Source organism: Aulonocara stuartgranti, assembly GCF_965226115.1.
Source record: "Aulonocara stuartgranti genome assembly, chromosome: 11".
Lineage (NCBI taxonomy): Eukaryota > Metazoa > Chordata > Actinopteri > Cichliformes > Cichlidae > Aulonocara > Aulonocara stuartgranti.
Genome location: NC_138947.1, coordinates 11,838,310 through 11,859,616, shown reverse-complemented (window position 1 = coordinate 11,859,616; position 21,307 = coordinate 11,838,310). Strand labels below are relative to the sequence as shown.

The window sequence follows — 21,307 nt, the reverse complement described above, 5'->3', positions numbered from 1 at the left end:
ATTTTCTGATATGATTAACTGATTTAAACTTTTTTAAATACAAAATAAAATGTCTTACAAAAGAAAGAAATATCCCTCAGAACACTTTTCAACTTTTTTCTCTCCTAAATCTAAATCGAAGCAAATATGAATTTTCCAACTAAATTTCTCATACCAACAACAACTATTACTACTACTACTAATAATAATAATAATAATAATAATAATTTATTTATTTTATTTATTTTGTTTTGTTTTTGTAGGGGGGGTGCTTGCTCCGGAAGTATTGACTTTAATCCGGAAGTTTACCCCTGGCCCGGCCGATAGCAGTGGAGCGATGGCGGGGGACCCTTCAACGGAGCTTCTTTTTCTGGATACGTTTAAGCATCAGAGTGCAGAGGTAGTGTTGTTTAACACTTAAACACACGCTTTTATGTTTACTCCATGACTACCTGCATTAAAAGTTAGTTTCAAGCGCGTTCAGGAGTTTTGAGGAAGGATGCTTAACTTCCAGGCTAACGCCGTTAGCTAACCTTAGCAGCTATGTGATGTCATTATCCTGGTTTTAAGCAGCGATTACTGCACAGCTGCCCGTTTATACATAACGCGTTTGTTTGATGTGAATTTAATCCTTATACATTAGTAGCTCAAAGAGTTGCCGTCTTTTGTGTCTTTGCACAGTTTGATTGGTGGTTAGCCAGGTGGCTAATGCTAACTTTAAAGTGTCAGGGAGCATGTTTACCTCGAAGCGGGAGTAAAAGTGACTAATGCGGAAGGCGTAGGTTATAAATGAAACATTTCATCATTGTTTGTATCAGCAATCATGTCTCCTTTGTTTCAGTTAACCAACATAGACGTGGTGCGGTTTCCTTGCGGGGTGCTGATCACAGAGGTGCGGGTCATTCCTCCAGGGATCAAAGCTCATAGTAACCTACCTGACAGCAGAGCGTTTGGGTAAGATTCACCATCCCTGCTTGAAAACACACTCATGCATCTTACTGGCTACACCCAGTCAGGCCAAACGAATTCTAATAGCGTTGCCAGCATGTATATTGCACTGTTGTCTTTTTACTAATTTTGAGACTGTACCTTTAAAAGGCAAACACCATTTCAGTGTGGCTACCGTCCTCTTCAATGTAGTCTTCTACTAAAGCAAAACCACAACCTGAGCTTTACATGACTCAATGGACCATTTTACCTCAGAATTGTGCAGAGAAACCTTTAACTTCTGCATAGAACTGATAAGGTTTCATTTCAGAACACAGATTGCCTCAGATGAATCCATTGATTTGTGCATGATAGTGAGAAAGTGCTTAAAGCCATAGGCTAAAGCACTTTGAGTCATGAGCCAAGTCTGATTCAGACTTCTATGGGGAATCTTTGTAAAGTTTACAACACTCTACATAAATGGCTGATGTCAATGCTGGCATTGACGCTTGCGCTGGTGCATTACATATTAATTACCTTGTAGTGATGTCCCGGTGTTTTATATGTGTTGCCAGCTGATAGAAACAAATGAAATGATGTGACTTTGTTTTGTTTTTTAAAGCCTTTTGTGGGGCCTTTTGTCCCTGTAGTTGTTCCACTTCTTTATACCTTCCCTTAAGTCCATTCCGATAGTTTTGGTAATCTCCCTCCAGGAATTTGCTGACATTTTTGAGTCTTTATATCTATGGTTATTTTTTCTCATGCTGAAGTGACAATTGTTATTCTGTCACCAATAAATTCAAAAACTGTCAGGTCATGGCGTATGTTTTCAGCTGAAGCATAAATTCCTGTTTAGGATAGAAAAGTGCCATTTATTGCCCGTTATAGCAATGTGGCCCGAAAGTTGATTGATATCATTTGTACTTGCCACAAACACAACAGTGTTCTGGCTACCTTTAGCACAAAAATATCTGAACCTCGTTGTTGGATCACAGCGTTGGTTTGTTTGCATTTCCATCGTTGCTGAGTTTTAAAAATGGCATGTTTGAGTCTTTTGAAGGCGTCTGACTCATCCAGTGATATCATTCTCTGGCCAATCAATGACATGCAGTCTGTTAGTGTTAGATTTTTAGCTCGACTCAAGTCGTTTGGTACCCTGGCCAAGTACTAAAATGCACCTGGTACTACCACTTAATGGAAACCCCTGAAAACTGGGTAAAGTCAAGTAGGTGCTAGTGGAAAAGAGGCAATACTCAATGGTGTCATCTTTGTCCCAATACTAGAAATCAGAATTATATAAGAAAAGCGAACGTTGAATTGGTTTTGAGTTGCAAAAAACCTTCGGTGTTATTGCTATATTGCCTTTAGAGATGTCTTGGGGTCGCTGTTTTTTTTGTTTGGTTTTTTGCTATGGATACCTGAGATAAATGTGTGTGTCTGGGGGAAATGGAGAAGCTTCTGTGAATAAAGAAGTGTGTGCATTTGACACCTGAGCTCCATTGTTGAACAGGTCTCAATTTCCCCCAAACCTGCTGAGTGATGTAATTTAGCTCAATGAACAGACTCAAGAATGCACAGTCCTCTAGCATTGGTATGCATTGTGGTAGTATTGATATTATGATAAAGTGCATTTATTTTCTGGAAATCCATGAAACTCATGATGTATAAGTAACATCTGGTTCAAAGTTCTGCCATAAAAGCTACTTTTATCATAGCTACTATGATCCGTTTTTTGTTGAATTAAAGGCATTAAATTCTATTTGTGTACCTACAAATGTAGCTACAACTGAGTGTTTAATATCAAATCGCACATCGTATCGTTGATGGGTCACTCAGAGTTATAAGGTCCTCTGGATACTCGAGTCCTGATTCTTTTTTTTCTTTTTCTTTTTTGTTTCCAGAGAGACTTCTCCTCATGCCTTCCAGTTGGAGCTGTTCTTCAATAATGTTACCAAACCCAACAGCCCCACCTTCCACAGACTGGGCAGGTGAGAATTATTTTCACTCTCCCCTCTCCTGTTTTGTTTTTTAAACCGTTTCTCGTTCTCTACCTCTCCATTTCCTGGTTCAATCTCAAAAAGTCTGTCTCACCTGTAGAACCAGTCACGGTAGCATCTGAGACCTGTTCTCACGCACGCTCCCATATTCAGGTGTCTTTGTTCTTATGCTTGGTCAACTGGTCTCTCCAGAAACCGTGCCCACACTGCAGCAGAAAAAATGTCAAGGTCTCAGTGAAATAGGTGATTGGTGGAATGTTTGAGTCAAGTATTTTTGTTCTAACCTCATAATGACACAGGTGTATGCAGTAGCACCAGAGCGTAAGCCTGTACTTAAAGGTGGCCATTGTGTCAGCGTTATTAAAAAAGAACAAAAAAACTGTGCAAACATAACACACCCGACTTATTATCCCTACTGGGAAGTTTGGGAGGAGATTTTTCAAACCAGTGTGATTGCTTTCATAGTATCTTACAAATTTTTAATAGATGTGAATGTAATATTTATGAACAACATTTCTTAGATAAGAAATCAATCTAACATGAAGCCTGATTAAGACCTGTTTGACTTGTAAAACCCTCAAACTACTGTATCTGCTTGGAATAACTACCATATATGTCAGTATGTTGTGACCAGTTGAACCAGATAATTATAATTTTAGAAGAGGTCATCATGTCATGTGACCTGTCACATAAAAAGGTAAATGCCTTTTATTAGAAGTAGTAAGCAAGTAAGGGCAGAGTGCGATATAGAGCACGGTGCGGGTGTATGTGTGTTTTAGACATAGCTACACAGCAATTATATGCTAGTTTAAACTCACGTGCTGAAAATAAACACAGAGACTCATGAGGAACAAACATATGTTAGTTTAGCACTGGTTCATATCAGCACTCTCGCTTTAACCTGCTCTGTCTTGCTTTCTGCCCTCAGTTTGGAATATGATGAAAACAAGTCCATTGTGTTCAGACCCAGCGGAAAGGTAAATGGTCATTCATGGACGAGTAGGTTTTTTCATTCTTCTTCCCACCCTGCTGATTCGTGGATAATTAAATGGATTTGTTCATGCAGGTGAATACAGATGGCCTAGTGTTGCGTGGCTGGTACACAACTCTGACTGTTGCGGTGTACGGGACAGCGGAGCGGCCGCATGGACACGACCAAGACTCACCTCCTCCCCCTCCACCACCACCCCCTCAACAGCCCAGCGGGCTCAAGAGGATCCTTAAACAAGGTGATTTAAAACTGACCGTCACGAGAAATACATTCATTCATTGGGCAGAAACCTCCCCAAGACTAGGAAAAAAAATAGTGATTGCAAACCTGTAAATCTCTTCTTCTCCCACATTTTCCTACTTTAAATTGTACTTTTAAGAGTGGGAAAAAGATGACCAGTACAATGGCAGCCCACCAAGACCAGCACCCAGAGGGCCTCGCACCCCACCTGGTCCTCCACCCCCGGATGATGATGATGAGGAGCAGGTTCAAATGACGGGTATGAACTATAATATATCTCACTATTTCAGCCACTTTTAAAAAACGTATTTGGCTATTGCTTTAGCTGCTGAGACAGTAATTAGTAATAATAATAAAGTGTTTCTTTATATAGAAAAATTCTCCACATACTAAAAAATGATGTAAAAATATGAAAACATAAGGTCATATAAAACTCATTCTGTTTAGAGTTACGCTCAGTTCTTCCTCCCGCTAAGATAAATTGTAAGTAGGTAAATTATTTATATAGCTCCTTGTAAGACCAGAACCAAAGTGTTTTAGAGAGGTGAAAAATAAATAAATAAATAAACAATGTCAAAACCAAACTTCTTAGTAGATAGGTTTTAACCTGTTTTTCAAAGAAGGCCAGAGAGTCAAGGGTGCGGAGAGAGATTTGTAAGCTGTTCCAGTTTTGACACTGAGGTTATGAATCCCCCATAGTTTTCAGAAAGGTACGTGGAATCACTAGAAGACCTCTATCTGCGGACCTGAGGATCCTGCTTAGAAAAATGGGGTGGATAGACAGTATAAGTGGGGGCCTCACCTCATAAGGCTGTTAAAGTAAGAACCAAGACTTTAAACGTATACCCAAGTTTAACCGGAAGCCAGTGCAGACTCTTTAACAATGGGGTGATAAGATTTGTTGGTTAGTGTAAGAGTGGGGAGATAGCTGTGCAGAAGAAATGTAACACATTCTCAATAAGAATGATACAGTATCATTTATTAATGAGTTCTTGTTATTAAATGGGTTGTACTCTGTATGTTTGTGTGCCGTGTGTGTTGTTGTAAAATCTACAGTGGGCGTGGCCAAGGAAGAGCCGACCGAGGGCCGTGACGACTACCTGGAGAACGTGTCGCCTGAAAGATCGCTGCCCGCTGACGAGACGTACTCGGATGCTGAACAAGAAGAAGAGGCCGAGGAGGAGGAGGAAGAGGAGGAGCAGGAGGAGGAAGAAGATACACGGACTGAGGGGAGTGCGCCGGAGGAGGAGGATGAAGAAGAGGAGGAGGAGGATGAGGGTGAGGACGAGGAAGAGGAGATGGAGGAAGGTAGGGGAGTTCTTATGCAAGAGTAGGATTGTCTGCAAACCCAAATGGACGCTTCTCCTCTAGAAAATCAACTCTGCTCGTGGTTGCCAGATATCTCGGGTCCACGGGAGCAGGGTCCATTTGGGACTGAGAGTGAGAGAGTGTGTGCTCTGGCATGCTGCATCCATCTCGAACTGCTGGGTGGTGCAAACTCTCAGAACACCCCTGAGGGCAGCTCTGAAGGCTTATGGTTAGACTTCATAAGCCGACATGTGGATGTCTTCCTGACACGTCCTCACAGCCGTCGCTGAGTTTCTGTCATGCATGCAAAACTAACCCTGCATGTTGTGAGTGATGCTGCCAGGTGGTGCCAGGTTTGTGAGTGTATGCAGCTCTGTATGAGAGGGACTATATAGTTTCCGCTGGCCTCCTTATTCTCACTCGGTTTTATATACATTATTATGAAACAGATGATGCATTTTTATAATGCTTTTACAGTGAATAAACTCCCTCCTAAACAACCTTTCCACCTTCTTATAGATAATGATGGCTATGAACAGATTTCCAGCGATGAGGACGATCTGGATAACGGCAGCTTCAAGTTGCAGAACTTTGACATGGACTACACTCCTGAGGATCTTGCATCTGTTCCACCGGTCCAGTACGACCCATATGAACGAGAACTCCGACCCTTGCTCTACTTCACGCCTCCATACAAAACTCGCTTTGATATACAGTTTGAGAAGGCCACTGTGGAGGAGCCCAAGGAGGCAGGTGGAGCAGAAGGACCAGCAGGAGGAGAGGAAGCTGAGGCTGTGGCTCAGCTGAAAGAACTCTTAGCTAGTATTGGTGATGACAGAGATGCACGATGGGTCAGTGCTCTGGAAGAGGCTCCTGGACTTCTGGCCAAAGGGTTGGCTTATTTAGTTAAAAGGGGAGAGGGAGAGATAGAGGACTCTGTTAGAGTTTTAGTCCAGTGGACTCTCCAAGCTCTCAGTATGGAGGTTGCTCTCAAACAGCCCATTGCCCTTAACCTCAGACAGCTGAAGGCTGGTGCTAAGCTAGCTTCATACCTGGCAGAGTGTCCTCAGGGTCTCACGATGCTGCTGCATGAAGGGGTTCTGAATGTGCTGCTGGAGCTGCTCCATACAGACCACGTCTCCTCCACACTGAAGCTGAGTATCCTAAGAGCTTTGGATGCTCTGATCAGCGCTCCTGCAGGGGTGGAGGCCTTCCTACATGCAGGAAATTCAGAGAAGAGTGGCTACCAGGTTAGCAAGAAATATCCAATCATCATTCATCTACTTTTATTTCCATCATATACAGATGTTCTTGTTGGTTTCTAGAGAATAAATTGAATATTAAACCAGCTTTAAATTATGCACATCTAAATTAAGATGATTGTGTCTGAAATAATTCCTCTGACTGATCAAGTCTGACCATCTATACTTTATCCTGCTTCACAGCGTCTGGTCCAGCTGTTCCTGCATGAGGAAACGGTGAGGGTCATAACAGCTGGAAATGCTATATTACAGAAAAGCCACATGTATGAGGTGCTGGTTGACCTACAGCATGCAGCAGCTGCATTGAGTGAACCACAACAGGTAACAACACCCATTCACACCCACACTTTCATATATGTTTCAGTGGCTGAGAATGTTTTTGTGGTAATCCTGCCTGGCCATCATCCTCAGGAGGAGATGGATGATGCAGAGAGCCCTATGGAAGAGGAGCCTTCGCTAAGCTCCACCGCTCTGAGTGAGGCAGAGCTCGATAGGTTGGCAGGTGCTTTGGAAGAGCTACATCACCTGCTAGAAACAGCCCCTCATTGCATGGTGCAACCTCCTGGGAAAGCCTTCCCCACTACTGCTAGAATTACAGGGCCACAGGAGAGGGACAACCCCTACCCATCACTGTATAGGTACATACTAAGACATAAGCATCACAGTGTAGCATAAATTTAAATGTAATTTAGACACATTAATACATGTGTATTTTTGCCCTGGACCTCTTTCAGGTATATGCATGCATGTCATTTTCTGGAGAGCACAACGGTGGTGTTGTCAGCAGCTGCTGCAGCCGGCCATCTTGGGGTCACTCAAGCTGTCAGAGAGCTTCTGCGCTTCCTGTCGCTCACCCAGTCGGGTCTGCTCTTCCTTCTCGCCCAGCCCACACCCACCAACCTGCTGTTGCGCCTCCTGGCGTCGATGGCAGAGTCCGAGGCAGAGGAGAGCATGTGTACTGGGGGAGAAGCGGGTCTGATTGGGCCAGGGTGCGGTGAAGAGGGCTTTGGCGTGTGGCTGATACAGGCCCTGCATGCTCTGCAAGGCGTGTCAGAACTCATGAGCCATGTGGCTACAGGAGGAGACGGTGGTGCAGGCCTAGATGAAGGTGACAATCCAGATATACTGGGCACGCTCCATGCGCTTTACCTGATGACCTTTACGCAGACTGGACGCAGCGCCGTAGCTCATGTTTTCAGCCTGGATAACAACCTTTCCTGTCTGGTCACGCTGCTCCAGCACCACAGCAAGGACGGACAGGGGTACACTTGTTATTCCCTACCATTTCTTCTCCCCAACCTTTTTTCTTGTTCTCTGATTTGACTTCAGTATAAATTCATGTTTTTTTGTCTCTCTTCCTCTGTTAGTGAGGGGAAGGCTCGCAAAGCGGTGACATATAACTACGCCTGCATGCTGGTCTTACTGGTGGTGCAGAATTCTAATGAGCTGCGGATGATGGAACAATATGCCGCTCCGCTGCTCTCTATAGCCAAGGCTGATGACACCAATGCCAAGTTACAGGGTAATTCTCATCAATGTCACAACTATATTTAAGTGCCAGCTCAAATATATTTGGGATGCTGCATGTTTAAAAAAAAATGGGAGAGGGAAACAAAAGACTGGAAAAGTAAGAGAAACAGCTGTAGGAACATTTTGCAGCTAATTAGGTTACCTGGCAACAGGTCAGTAACATGAGTGGGTATAAAAAACGCATCTTAGACAGGCTGAGTTTCTTAGAAGTAAGAATTGGTCTGCAAAAACATGTAAATTGTAAAGAATTTGACTGTCTCATCTTTAAATGATTCCAAGAATCTGGAGAAATATCTGAGCGCAAGAAAATCAGTATCGCTGCCGCTGATCTCAGGTGGCACTGCATTAAAAACAGGCACGATTCTGTCATTGAAATCACTTCATGGGCTCATGAAGGCTTCCAGAAATGTAAACACATTTCACCATGCAGGTTAAAGCTCTGTCATGCAGTGAAGAAGCCCTTTGTGAACATGATCCAGAAACACTGCTGTCTCCTCTGGGCCAAAGTTTGTTTAAAATGTACAGAGGTAAAGTGGAAAACACGGACACCATGTTCTCCAGACTGAAGAGATCATCTAGCTTGTTGTCAGTGCTCAGTACTCGCTTCCATCTCTTATGGTATGTCAGCTTACACATCAGGAAAGGTACCATGCATGCATGCTCCCACCCAGATGATTTCTTTTTCAGGGAGTGCCTTTCATTTTTCAGCAAGACGATGCCAAACTGTTTGCTGCATCTGTTACAGCAGCATGGCTTCATAGGAGCAGAGTCTTGGTGCTGAACGGTCCTCTCTGCAGTCCAGACTTCTCACCAAATGAGAACATTTGTAGCATCATGAAACCTAAAACGCCGCACAGAAAACTCGGTGCTGTTGAGCTGCTAAAATCTTATGTCAAACACGACTCGGACAACGGCTGGGCTCATCAGTTTCAAGATTATGGACTGCTGTTAAAAGAGGGGATGTTACACAGTAAACATGTCTCAACGATGTCCCCCAAGCCTTAGTATATTGTTTACATTTTTTGTGATCTTGATCCGATTTTCTCCAAAATGAAATCAAGCTCATTGGTTTCTACCCTCACATATGCCCTCGGGAGGAGAATAAAATGTGCGTTTATGAGATTTGCTTTGCAAATCATTGCATTCTGCATTCTATATAAGACAGTTTTAATTGTTTGAGTGTCTTTGTGTGTGCGTTTCTTTAGAGCTCAGTAAATGGTTGGAGCCAGTGGAGAAGCTTCGCTTTGAGATTGGCAGCATTCCCACCCTTATCGACTATATCAAACAGGTACAGAGCTCTCACTCATTAAACACTCTGCAAGGTAAAGTAAATGAAATGTTTTTTGGCTTATAAGCATCTACACCAGCTGGTAAGCTGACTCACATCTCTGAAATCCACAGAAAAATCCAGGGGGATAAAAAAAGTTAACTCTTCACTGAAGTGCTCTGTGATGTATTTTTCAAAGCGGTTTGTCATCCTGAACATGGTTTTCTTTTGACTCCAGAATGTAGAAAATGTGTTAACTGCTGAGGGAACCGGGCTGGTCACTGCTCTGAGGGTCCTCTGTCACATCGCCTGCCCACCTCCTGCTGTAGAAGGTAAGGACCCCAACCAAACTTTGACCCCAAATATGACTTTGTTTTTATTCTGTTTGCTTTTTTATAGTTTTCACTTTATGTTGAGATTAGATTAGATGGTTTTTCAGCAGCTCCTTCTCCACTCCACAGGTCAGCAGAGGGATCTGAAGTGGAGCCTTGCAGGAGTCCAGCTTTTCTCTGGGGAGGGTCTCGATACGTGTGTGCGTGTCCTGCAGAAGCTATGCAGCGTGTTACTGCAGCCGTGGCGCGTGCACGGGCACATGGGTCCGACGCCGCAGCGCTGCATGATCCTCAGTATATGTATCAGCACGCTGCGGTTGCTTCGCACCATGCTCACCGAGCTGCTGCGCGGCGGAGCTTTCCAGTTCAGGGACACTCGCGTGGCCAGCGTGTTGGTGACGCTTCACATGATAGTGTGCTCCATTCCTGCTTCTGGGCGTCTTGATGGGGAGGAGACCAGAGTGCAAGTGCTCATTGTTGACGTCCTGCTCACCTTTACGCAGGGTGTTAATGAGGAGGTGTGTGCGGCATCAGATAACAGTTTTGATACTAAATGGGGCTTCAGTTGAGATTTTTAAGAGACACCATGTTTGTGTCATGCTACAGGTGACCCATACAGAAGAGACTCTGGCCAGCAACACGTGGTCTCTGATGCTAAAGGAGGTTTTGAGCTCTCTTCTCAAAGCTTCTGAAGGCCTTTTCTCTGGTCTGACACTGCTGTCTGAGCTTCTGCCTCTTCCACTGCCAATGCATAGCACTCAGGTAACTCTCTCTATCCTGCGCTTTAACCTGCTCTGATATTCTTGTCTTCATACACACATTAATATTAGAAGGCCTTTGGCTCCACAGGTGACATCAGTCCAAGATGTGGCTGTAGCCTTAAACACAAGGAAGCTGTGGAGCATGCACATTCGCGCACAGTGGAAAGTGTTTTCCGAGGCATTCAAATGTGTGTGCACCACCACCTGCCCTCCTCTCCTGGCCATACTCAGGAGAGTGTGCGTTCAGCTGGCAGACTTGTCTTCACCCACTGCAACACACATCATGAAGACCCTGCTGGAGCTCCTGCTGGAGGAGCTGCAGCCGTGAGTGAAGGATGCACAAACTCACACATCAACATAGCGTCTGTGTTTTTTCCTGTAAATCATATTTCAAATGTCTGTAACCTGTTACTTGCAGGGCAGAGGGAAAAAGCGTCTCCTGGGCCCAGGTCCTGCGGCTCCTTTCTTTGATGGATACTCTGGTGTCTCAGAGAGCCTGTAAGAGTGCAACACTGCATCTGCTGTCCGGGTCAGTTTCTGGAGATGAACAGCTGGCCGACCTGTTCCCCTTGTTGTTGTCTCTGTTGGTTCCTCCAACGGATCACTCCATACATCAGCAGCAGTGCAGTGTACTAGTGGGGACAATATTACAGTCACTGTGTGACCAGGTAAAGCTGGAAGTACACAAATTTAAAAAAGAAAAAAAATCTTTTAATGGAAAAATACTAAAAACTGTAAAACTGTCTTCACCAGGACATTTCTCTCGTGGTGTCTCCACCTGGTGAAAGCTGTGTGTCAGAGGCTGAGCAGCTGGCCAATGCACTTCCGGGACGAGAGATGATGTCATCGGTGTGCAGTTCTCTGTTGGAGGTTTTGGGGAACGCAGAGAGCAGCGTGCCCCTCCTCCTCACCTGCATCAGGACTTTGACATTCCTCACAGAGCACGACTACGGACTCTACCACCTCAAAGTGTAAACAAGAACCTTTTCTTGTTTATTTGGCGTAACTGCTTCCCCACCAATACCACCCTGCCATGTTGCTACGGCACACTGTGCCTTTGTCTTAGTTAAAGGAGACCTTGATTACCTCTGATTATCTCTGTTTCAGTGCTCTGAAGAAACATGGCGCTGGGCTGTGCTCGCTGCTGAAGAGGCTGGTGTTGTCCTTCAACAAAGACTCAGCAGATCTGCTCTCATCTCTGCTCGACTTTCTCAGGCAGATCCTCCACACAGAACCAATGGTAAGTACTGCTTAGATGATCATTAAAATCAGGATCCTGTCCCTTTAAACTAACAGAGAACAAAGCAATACAGCAAACACAAATCACAACATAATAAATAAAACTGTATATTTGACAATAAAAACAGAAGAAAGGCTCAGCATTAAATTAAAGGTAATCTGTTTGAGAACAGAGCAGTTTTTCAAAAAAACAAATGAAGCACTGAAGGAATACGTACAGCTAAATGATTAGTCTGGAGGAGCCCTAAACAATAAAAGCAAACAAACAATCCTCTTTAGAGACGGAGTCATAAAGAGGAGCCGATCAGAGTCGGTTGGTGTTTAATCAGAAGTGTAAGCAGCATCATTTTTTTTAAGTAAGTGTTACTTCTGTGAAAAATATTTGGACAAAAGACTACAAAAGAGACTACAGCAAGGACGTCGCTTCTTTGAAAGCATTCCTCCTTGTCCTTACGTGTTCATGCTAGTAATTTAGTTTTCCTTTTCTAAGAGTTTCCTTCTGCAGCCGCTTTTAAAAAGCTCTATTAATAATGCATCACCTCACAGAAATGACTGGCTCTGCATAAAGGAAAGGCTTTTTCATTGCATATTTTGTCTTGTCCTTCTGATAATCGCTTCTTTTCTCAAGCTTTTTCCAGCTTATCTCCAATCATATTTGCTCTTCATTCTGTACCTGTCCTCGTTTTAATCCAGTGTGCTGAAGAGGGTCACGGCTCGAGCGAGGATCCTGCTTTTGTTCCTCCACGGTTGCTGTCGGGCTCTGAAATGAAAGCTCTGCTCCAGTGGGAGGAGTCAGAGTCACATCCAATACCTGCTTTGGAAAAACAGATAGCGGTATGAAAGATGCACACAAGTACATTGTGTTTATCAAAATAAAGGTCCGGGCTGCCTTGACCTCAAACTTTCAATGCTTTTGTCTATGTCTTTAGAAACTATGTAAAGATGACGATTCCCTGGAGACCATGTTGGAGAACGTGATTGCTCTGAGGCAGACGTTGCAGGCGGCCACAGACACGCCTCCTGCAGCTGACACCGAGCCCACTCTGCCAGCACCAGAAACACTCGGGGCCCAGTTTAATCACAGGTTGGTCCTCCGCGTGACGTATTAATACTGAATCATTTTCTCCTCATCACTTCGAGTTGTGAAGCTTATACAGCTGGAGCGAGGGAGGATCGCAGTTTGCGGTGACAGATTGATTGAATCAGATATTCATAACAACAACCACTTACACATGAGCCATGTGAAAAATTAATGGGAACGGTAAACTGATCATTGCCCTGGGCCTTTATTGTCTGTAGGACGGTTTTCATTCTGTCTGAAGCTCTGGATGAGCAGCTGAAGGCTCTGTGGTTCTCTCCGTTCCAGACTGATGACATTGAAACAGACCTTGATATGGTAAGAGTGTGTGTGTGTGTGTGTGTGTGTGTGTGTGTGTGTGTGTGTGTGTGTGTGTGTGTGTGTGTGTGTGTGTACATTTCCAAGAATCTCTAGAGCTTATGTTTGGCGTGCACATTTATGGTTAATCATTTTTGGATGAAAATTTGATTACAGCTTCTGTTTTATTCACTGTTTTATGCGTTTTTGTATTATTGCTTTTTTTTTTTTTTTTTTTTTACTTGATCTTTGTTGATGTAGAATTTTTTCACATCACCAGCAGTTATGAATCCTTTTCTGCTACTGAAACTCTGGTATATCGAGTCAAAAAGAAATATTTGTTGCTGTTACCGTGTTAGCTTAGTGGGAGCATCATGGTCTGTAAAAAAGTATTTGATTCACTGTGCACCATATGGGTGTAACTACAAAATTGCAGTTGTTGTGGCTGGCCCCTCCCTTAGTGATGGGGTGAGTGATAGGGAGTGCAGTTGTTTGAGAGGCGCTCCGACTGGAGCTGCTACTCCTCCACATCTAAGGGAGCCAGTCCAGGGGGTTTGGGCATCTGACGAGGATGCCTCCTGGGCGCCTTCTGGGTGAGGTGTTCTGGGCATGTCTTACCTGGTCTGGCGAGGGAACTCCTCGATAAGCTGGAGGGAGTGGCTGGGGAGAGCGAGGTCTGAGTTTCTCTGGGTTCGTGACCCAAGATAAGCAGAAGAGGATGGGATGGATGTAAAATGACTACTATGACAGGAAGATTCAATAGGATGAGTCCTATATTTTGGATATTTATATTTATCTACTATCCACTTCTTAGAGTCCTCTCACATATTTTAAGTGCTTTCTGTTCAGTGCTATGTTCTTCCTCTTCTTTTTTAAGTAAACGTTCTTTGCTTCTCTATCTTTAAGGGATTTAAAGGATTTTTTTAAGTTGAGGTTCTTTGCTTCTCTGGCTTGTAAGGAATTTGGAAATACCACAAGCAACAACATTACATGGTCTGTTTATGTTTTCTATATAATATGTATGATTACCTTTTTGTCTGTGTGGCAGGTGAAGGTGGATCTGGTGGGTCTGGCTCAGGAGTGTTGTCCAGAACTGGACCTGAAGGCGGAGCTGGAGCGCTCCTTCTTGTCTGAGCCGTCCTCTCCGGGTCACACAAAACCTACGAAAGGCTTCCGGCTGGGCAAACACAAGCATGAGACGTTCATTACGTCTAGGTACAGCGTCATTGTGATTTCTATATATTTTTATTCGCACAGAATCTAGTTTAAGATCAGTTTCATGGTGTCATCTTGTGTTTGTCTCTGCAGTGGGAAGTCTGACTACGTCGAGCCTGCAAAGAGAGCTCACATCATGGCTGCTCCTCGTGGCCGAGGAGGTCGAGGAGGGTTTGGGCAGAATGTCTGCCGACCGCATGATATCTTCCGCCTGCGCAAACAGAATACTTCCCGTCCTCCCAGCATGCACGTGGATGACTTTGTTGCAGCGGAGTTTAAAGACATTACGACCCCTCTAGGGCTTCTGCCTCCTAAACGACCTCCAAAAAGCGCCCCCAAACCTCCCACCAGAGGGCTGTTCACTGGTAACAGAGGCAGAGCTACTTTCCACAGCCAGACTCGCTTTTTCACTCCACCACAGCCTAAAGGTGTACTGCTGTCAGGTATGTACTATCAGATACGCACGAGTCTCATAGTTGCCAGGACATTGTCATAGTTGCCTCATCATTACATGCAGCACACAGCAGGGAATCCTGGTCATTATCCTGGGAAATACTGTGTTTCGTTTAGCCCTGCACAAACTGCAACTAAAATACATCAATTGTCCAGCAGAGGGTGACAAATCCCCCCCTTTTTTCCCCCGTTCTGTAGGAAACTACACTCGGAGAGAAGGAGGCCGAGGGTCATCGTGGAGCGGTCAGGTTCCAGCTGTTACTCACAGAGGGACCTACAGTGAACCCCGCGGAGGACAGAGCAACTTCACTCGAGGGCCACTGCCTTCTCGGCAATCCCCTGCAAGTAAGGACCACACACACAGTTTTACATTTTATACCGCTCTCTTTTTCAGTCTTTTATGTTCTGTTTTATTGCATTTGTTTTACTTTTTTATCGCTTTGACCTGTATTAAAGGTGTTATAGGGGGAAAAAAAAGTTTGATTCACTCGTTCCACACTTCAGGTGCGTATCGGCTGGCTCTTCGGGATCGAGCTCCACGCGGCAGAGGAGGTACTGGCCTGTCGTGGATTAGCGGCGGAGGAGGTGGCGGTGGTGCCGGGGGAGGCGTCGGTGGAGGCGGTGGAGGGGGAAGAGGATCTCAGGGGAGCAAGTTCAGCGGTGGAGGAGGGAGCGGAGGTGGGAGGGGCAGACATGTTCGCTCCTTCACCAGGTAAATCCTCCTGGACAATGACTGCAGCCTCTCACGGCAACAGAAGGGCCAATCAGGATATTATATATGCTGTCTCCATGGAAACGTGGTGGTATGATGTTGTCACAAATAATGTACAGACTGTGTTGATGTTTTCAGTTTTGTTATTATTAGCTGTATTCAGAAAATAAAAGTGATAGCAAAATGAGGCCTTTGTGTGTGTTTTAAGGGAATGTCAAATAAATAAATCGTCTGTGGTTCTCAGATAAAATGTTTAAAAATGCGATCCCTCTTGTGCTGTCTATCACTGTGTTTGCAACGGCTGCAGCTGCTGCATTTTTCCCGTTTTTTTGTTGTTGGTGGTGATTTTTTTTATTTCTAAGGCTGATCTCATTCGCAAACCCTGAAACTGTTCGAAAAGGAGCACAAAACCAGTGGTATACAGACACGGTTGGTATTATGGGATATTATGGAAACTTGAACTATGTGGTCATGTGGGACTAACATTAATATATCTTAAACAGGTGGAATATGTGACCGTTAACCCTTAAAAGTCGAAACCATGAAATAATTGCCAGAAAATTCATATTTTTTGAAAATTCCGTTTTTATTGAACGTTCTCTCCCATTGAAAAAATGAATTCAACATATATTTTTTTAAACTTGTCTATTTTTTTACATTTCACAAAAACTCACGCTGAATCGTTATGTGGTTAACCTCAGGTGTAAAAAAAAAAAACGTTTGGGGATTCCAACTTCTTGAAGCTCACTGACGATACACTTAAAATGACGTCAGGTGGTTCAAAAATCCAACACACAAAGAGCTGATCTTTAAGCATTAAAAACACAGCGTAGCAAAACCTTTCTTTTGTAACATGTTTTACCCAAACCCTAATTTTGTTGCTAAATAATACAAAAATAAAGATTTCATATATTGCAGCTTTTTCAGATCACTGTCACCTCCCTGCTCTTCTTTTTAATGCAGTCCAAGGTCAGACTCCGGGTCCCACCCTTGCGCCCTACCTCACCCAGCTGTGGTGATGGGGGTGGGCCTGATGCATGTGAAGCCTGGGCTGAATGCAGTGACAGACTGGAGGCATGTGAAGAAGCCTCTCTCTGTTGATGTCTGGTTGGCTCGGTGTGGAGTTCCCAGCCTGATGTCTGCACCTCTCCCTGATGCTGGTCCCTGGCTGCCTGTTCAGTGGGATTCTGGCTCCTGGTGGGCTGCAGGTCTCTGAGGACCTGTAGCAGTTCTCTTTTCTCCAGCTCTGCCTCTGCCAGCTCTTGTCTCCTCAAACGCTCTGCACCTAGCAGTGCACGCATGTCACACATCACACGGGATAGCTGACCCTGCACAGACAGGATATGACGTGAAGCAATAGAGTAGTTTTATGTGTGATGCCAATTTCAGCCAGGCTTTAGCTCCTGGACAGATGTCCTCGCATTTGACTCTAGAACAATTTGGTATACAGAGGAGTTCACGGTTAACTCAATGATTACATGGTGTATTCCAGTGAATACAAATCCAGCCCAAATCATCACCCCACCACCACCGTGCTTCTCAGTTGGTGTGACGTGTTTGGTTTGATTGTGTTTGACTTCCAAATATTCACCTCATCTGTCCAGACAACATTGTCCCAGAACTCTTTGTTCAAATGCATCTTTGCAAACTTAAGCTGTGCTGCCATGTTCTTTTTAAAGAGAAGATGCTTTCTCCTGCAACCCTTCCAAACACGCCATACTTAATTGTGCTGTCATGAACTTCAACTTTTAATAAGTTGTGGCATGTAGAGTCTGGAGGTAGTTTGTTTTTTTTTTGTTTTTTTTTTACAGTTTCTCTCAGCACTGCACAGTCTGACACTGGGATATCCACTCCTGGGAAAACTGGCAACTGTCTTGAGTGTTTTCTGCTTGTAAATAATCTTCCTTGCTGTATAATCAAACAGTTTGGAAATGACCGTATAACCTTTCCCAGATTGTTAATATCATTACTGATGTTAAGCCTCATTGGCATTGTCTTAACACACATCTTAATGCTCCAAAACAGCAAACTGCCTGCTTCTTTAGAGATTGTCATGCCAGTTAAGTGCATTTGATTATCGGCACGTGGCTTCAATTCCCTCTTAAATCCTTTGTATCCAGTAAAACTGTACATACACTGCTTCTGCATTCTGGCTTAGTTTTGTTATGTGATATGTCATTTAGCTGTGTGGTTCACCTGAGGTTGTATTTATTAATTTTAGAACCTGCTACGAACCAGATTATTTTTTAAATGACCGATAAGTGTACTTTCTTTTCTTTTTTTTTTATTGTGATTTTATGGACTTAAAAAAGATCTGTAAACTGCCACCATTTATGGGCCTGAGAAGGTGTCCTGCAGTGTGAGGAATCAGATATAATTTTCAGGCCTTGCTTATTTCAAAAGGACAGTGAAAAAAACAGTTCTCACTGTTTTTAAAAAATATGGCACCCGAGCAAAAAAGTCTGAATGCTAAGATGACATTCACACAGTTCAGACTTCTAAAAGCATTTTGCCTTTAAACTTTCAGCATTTTTTAAATGATTTGCAAAACACTGCATTGTACTTTCATAGTAAATGTATCCCATGGTCACAAATCTGTGCTTTAGTACTATCTTCTGTTGCATTTATGTGGTAACAGGACATTTTACCTTGAGCTCCTCCACCTCGTTCTTCAGCTGAGACTCTTTCTGCACCATGTGTCTCCTCTGCGAGTCCAGCCGAGACTCCATCTCTCGTCTCACCTCTTCCACCTTGCACAGCATCTCCACCCTACAGTTGACATTTAATGAGACCAAGTCATGATGGTGGTGTTACCTCTGAGTTCAGGCTTAGAAGAGAGCACAGAAGAGCTTACCTGAGCATCTCCACCTCAGTGCGCAGCTCCGCTACACAGTTATGTTGTGTCTGGTCAATGGAGAGCAGCGTGTGGCCGCAACCATTAGGACACTCCCTGCTGCGAAAGCTACATTCTGACAGGTGAGCCTCCAAGCCCCGCCTCTCGACCTGCACGGGACAGCCTGAGAGGGAAAAGTCACAAGGGTGCAAAGGCCTCGCATGGAGCCACCACGTTATCAGTGTATAAGACAGGCTTCTAAAGCATCTCCACAAAGATGAAATTTATTTGCAGGCACGAATTTTTCCATAAAAATCATCTGTGTGTACAAAGAGGAGATAATCTACTAACACCACCAAAAATGTACTTTGTAAACACTTTGTGTATCTAAAGTAGAGTTATTAAATCTACAATGTAGTCACAGATCACTGCAGTCACACAACAGCAGAAATTTCAGGTGATTTTAGTGACTTAAACTGCACACCGCATGCACACACACCGCATGTGATTCAACCTACCACAGTGGTAACATATGTACTCTCCACCTGCCAAACACGGGTCACAGACACATGGTGAGCACAAAAGCGCACACTTGCATGTACATGTTTCAAACAGACCTAAAAATCACTCATTAAAGAATGAATGAAAGCCGACTCTCACACAGTGCTCTCTGTGTGAGGCTTGTGGGAGCTTTCAGTCCTAAAAGTGCACCTGTTCCTGGGGTAGCCAAGACAACAACAGGGCCCACCTGTTGTTCACCCCCACAGACGTGTCACATTACAGTTGTAACATACACATCCATGAGGATTGCAGTTTGACTTTTACTGTCATAAAGACTTATAAAAACACACGGCATGAATAGTGTTTTGTCCGGTGTGATGTTGTCATGTACCTGTGTTAGCGCAGGATATGAAGGCAAATTCACACTCGTCCTCGTGTGAGTGGAGGCTCTCCAGGGAGCAGACCACCTCACACCCCTGTGCTGCATTCACACAGCGGATCTGCAGACGGTTCAGATCATTACGCATGTACCTGCAAATCAAACCAACACAGACAGAAACTCTTAGAGTGAGAAAAGCAGCATACTGTTATAACGCTACTGACTTGCATGAAAACTTATCTGCAAAACTTAAGAGTGCATGATTACGAGGAAGTGAAGCAAGGAGCACAACTGCAGGAGACGGAGACTGACCTGTACAGTGGTTTGAGGCTACCCACATCCAGTGGCAGTCTGTCCTCAGGACAGGAGTGGTGATGGACCAGCCAGGTGCTGATGCAGGAGCTGCAGTAAGCATGTTCACAGGGTGCCTGGAGGGGGCGCTCCAGCACATCTCGACATACACAGCACAGTAGACCCTCATTCACGTAACCTACAAACCTCTCCAGATCATAGCCCATCCTAATAAAAAAAGAAAAAAAAAGTTAAACAGATTAAACAACACACGGGTAAAGCAGGAAGCAGTCTTGTTTCCTCATTTGTTTCTTTTCTTTTTATCTTACCTCAGATGTCAACTTTCACTTCAACCAACTCCTACTTCCTTCTTTCTGCAGGTTTTGACTCCACTCTTTCCTCCACGGGCAACCTGCCGTCCTATCTCTGCCACATCCTCACTCTTAACACCATAAAGGTGAGGGTCTCCTCTCCTTTGAAGCCCTCCCCTACCTTTGAGAGTGCGTCTCCGTGGAGAGGTAACCCTGACAACAAGGGTTCAGGACACAGGAAGGCAGCTGTCAGACGGGACCAGATCAGATGAGAGAGACAGGCCGAATTACAGTAAAACACTGAACACCGAGTCTAAAGCAGACAAGTTCTGCAGCAGTGTTGTTGTCTAGCTATTAAAAACCTGTGTTGCTGTTGTGAAGCATTCAGAGATTACTGCTGTCCTTCAGCTGTTTTTCTCTCTCTTAATGACCCACCCTATCCTAGGTTTCTCCCTCTCTCCCTCTCCCTCTCTCTCTGAATGTGGGATTAAGATGGATTACACTCTCTCCCTCCATGATTGGATTACAGACTCAATATCAGATGGCACAAGAACGCATGATCACAAAAATCAAAGAGCACACCAAATGCCTGGACTCATCATCCTGTTCTCTTTATATCCTCTCAGTAAGACTTACAATCACACAAACAGTAATTCAAAATGACCCCGTACCAAGTAAAGCTCTCTTATGCATACAGTCCTCTGAAAAAGTATTCCCCCCTTCCTGGTTTCTTAGTTTTTTGTATATCTTCACACTTAAATCTTTCAGATCATCAAACTAATTTTAATGTTAGACAAAGATCTTCGGGATGCCAGTGTAAATAAAGTCATTTTACATCAATCTTGATGATCCTCAAGACAAAAATTTAACTTTCTGGAAGGGTTGAGTCTGGTTACCTCTGCATAAAACTAACTGCATAAAACTAAACTGCATAAAACACTTAATTAAAAAAGCATCATATCAACAGTTAAACAAGGTGGTGATAGTGTAATGGTCTGGGGCTGCTTTGCTGCTTTAGGACCTGGATGATTTGCTGTAATTGATGGGACCATAAATTCTACTGTCTACCAGAAAATCCTGAAGGAGAATGTCCAGCCATCCGTTCTTACCCTGAAGCTCAACCTCACTTGAATTATGCAGAAAGGTTTGGAGGTTTGGATAGTTTTTTTCCCCCCTTAATAAATGTCCTGTCAGTATTATCATTTAATATCAGTATTAATAATTAATATTATTAAATGTCAATATAATTAAGTATTAGCGAAAATAACTTAATACAACTACTATATAAGTATTACTTTCAGGTACCCTCAAATTGAGTAATTTGCGGTAAATTTTGAAAAGTTGACACGTTTGCCTTAGCCTTGCAAAAAACATGTGAGGCGAGTTTACTGTGGTAGCTGTGCT

The 21,307-nt window shown here is 43.8% G+C and overlaps 2 protein-coding genes across 12 annotated transcripts in view; one reads left to right on the top strand and one right to left on the bottom strand.

Moving 5' to 3' along the window:
- Nucleotides 1–259: 259 nt before the first annotated feature.
- On the top strand, nt 260–15,776 carry virma (vir like m6A methyltransferase associated). Of its 6 annotated transcripts, none has more exons than XM_082551341.1 (27): nt 261–379; nt 821–933; nt 2,808–2,894; nt 3,832–3,880; nt 3,970–4,132; nt 4,274–4,393; nt 5,191–5,442; nt 5,962–6,692; nt 6,888–7,025; nt 7,116–7,342; nt 7,439–7,966; nt 8,072–8,226; nt 9,440–9,522; nt 9,740–9,833; nt 9,963–10,351; nt 10,440–10,595; nt 10,683–10,918; nt 11,013–11,262; nt 11,348–11,565; nt 11,702–11,834; nt 12,527–12,667; nt 12,763–12,917; nt 13,133–13,229; nt 14,257–14,423; nt 14,517–14,866; nt 15,075–15,221; nt 15,333–15,776. In XM_082551341.1, exons 1-27 carry the CDS (start codon nt 317–319, stop codon nt 15,590–15,592), a joined length of 5,502 nt encoding a protein of 1,833 aa, XP_082407467.1. In that variant the 5' UTR covers nt 261–316; the 3' UTR covers nt 15,593–15,776. The 6 variants fall into 6 exon arrangements, with proteins under 6 accessions (XP_082407465.1, XP_082407467.1, XP_082407466.1 ...); XM_082551343.1 differs by having other exon boundaries at nt 262–379; nt 15,381–15,776; XM_082551342.1 differs by having other exon boundaries at nt 263–379; nt 5,191–5,412.
- Nucleotides 15,756–21,307, bottom strand: part of rnf41l (ring finger protein 41, like) — a 12,257-nt gene continuing 6,705 nt past the window's right edge. For 2 of the 6 annotated variants that reach the window (XM_082551351.1, XM_082551349.1), the window contains exons 2-8: nt 19,922–20,149; nt 19,614–19,820; nt 19,314–19,453; nt 18,940–18,966; nt 18,443–18,605; nt 18,237–18,357; nt 15,756–16,916 (exon numbers count right to left, since the gene is read on the bottom strand). In XM_082551351.1, the coding sequence (XP_082407477.1) occupies nt 16,512–16,916; nt 18,237–18,357; nt 18,443–18,605; nt 18,940–18,966; nt 19,314–19,453; nt 19,614–19,819 (1,062 nt within the window). In that variant the 5' untranslated portion in view covers nt 19,820; nt 19,922–20,149 and the 3' untranslated portion in view covers nt 15,756–16,511. Of the gene's footprint in view, nt 16,917–18,236; nt 18,358–18,442; nt 18,606–18,939; nt 18,967–19,313; nt 19,454–19,613; nt 19,821–19,921; nt 20,986–21,307 lie in introns of those variants that run through there. The other 4 variants (XM_082551350.1, XM_082551352.1, XM_082551348.1 and 1 more) reach the window with 4 other exon arrangements.

Coding starts and splice junctions, on each gene's coding strand:
- virma (XM_082551339.1), top strand. CDS start 317: ATGGCGGGGGACCCTTCAACGGAGCTTCTTTTTCTGGATACGTTTAAG. Junction 10,352..10,439: donor CGCAGGGTGTTAATGAGGAG/GTGTGTGCGGCA, acceptor GTCATGCTACAG/GTGACCCATACAGAAGAGAC. Junction 11,566..11,701: donor GGACTCTACCACCTCAAAGT/GTAAACAAGAAC, acceptor TCTCTGTTTCAG/TGCTCTGAAGAAACATGGCG.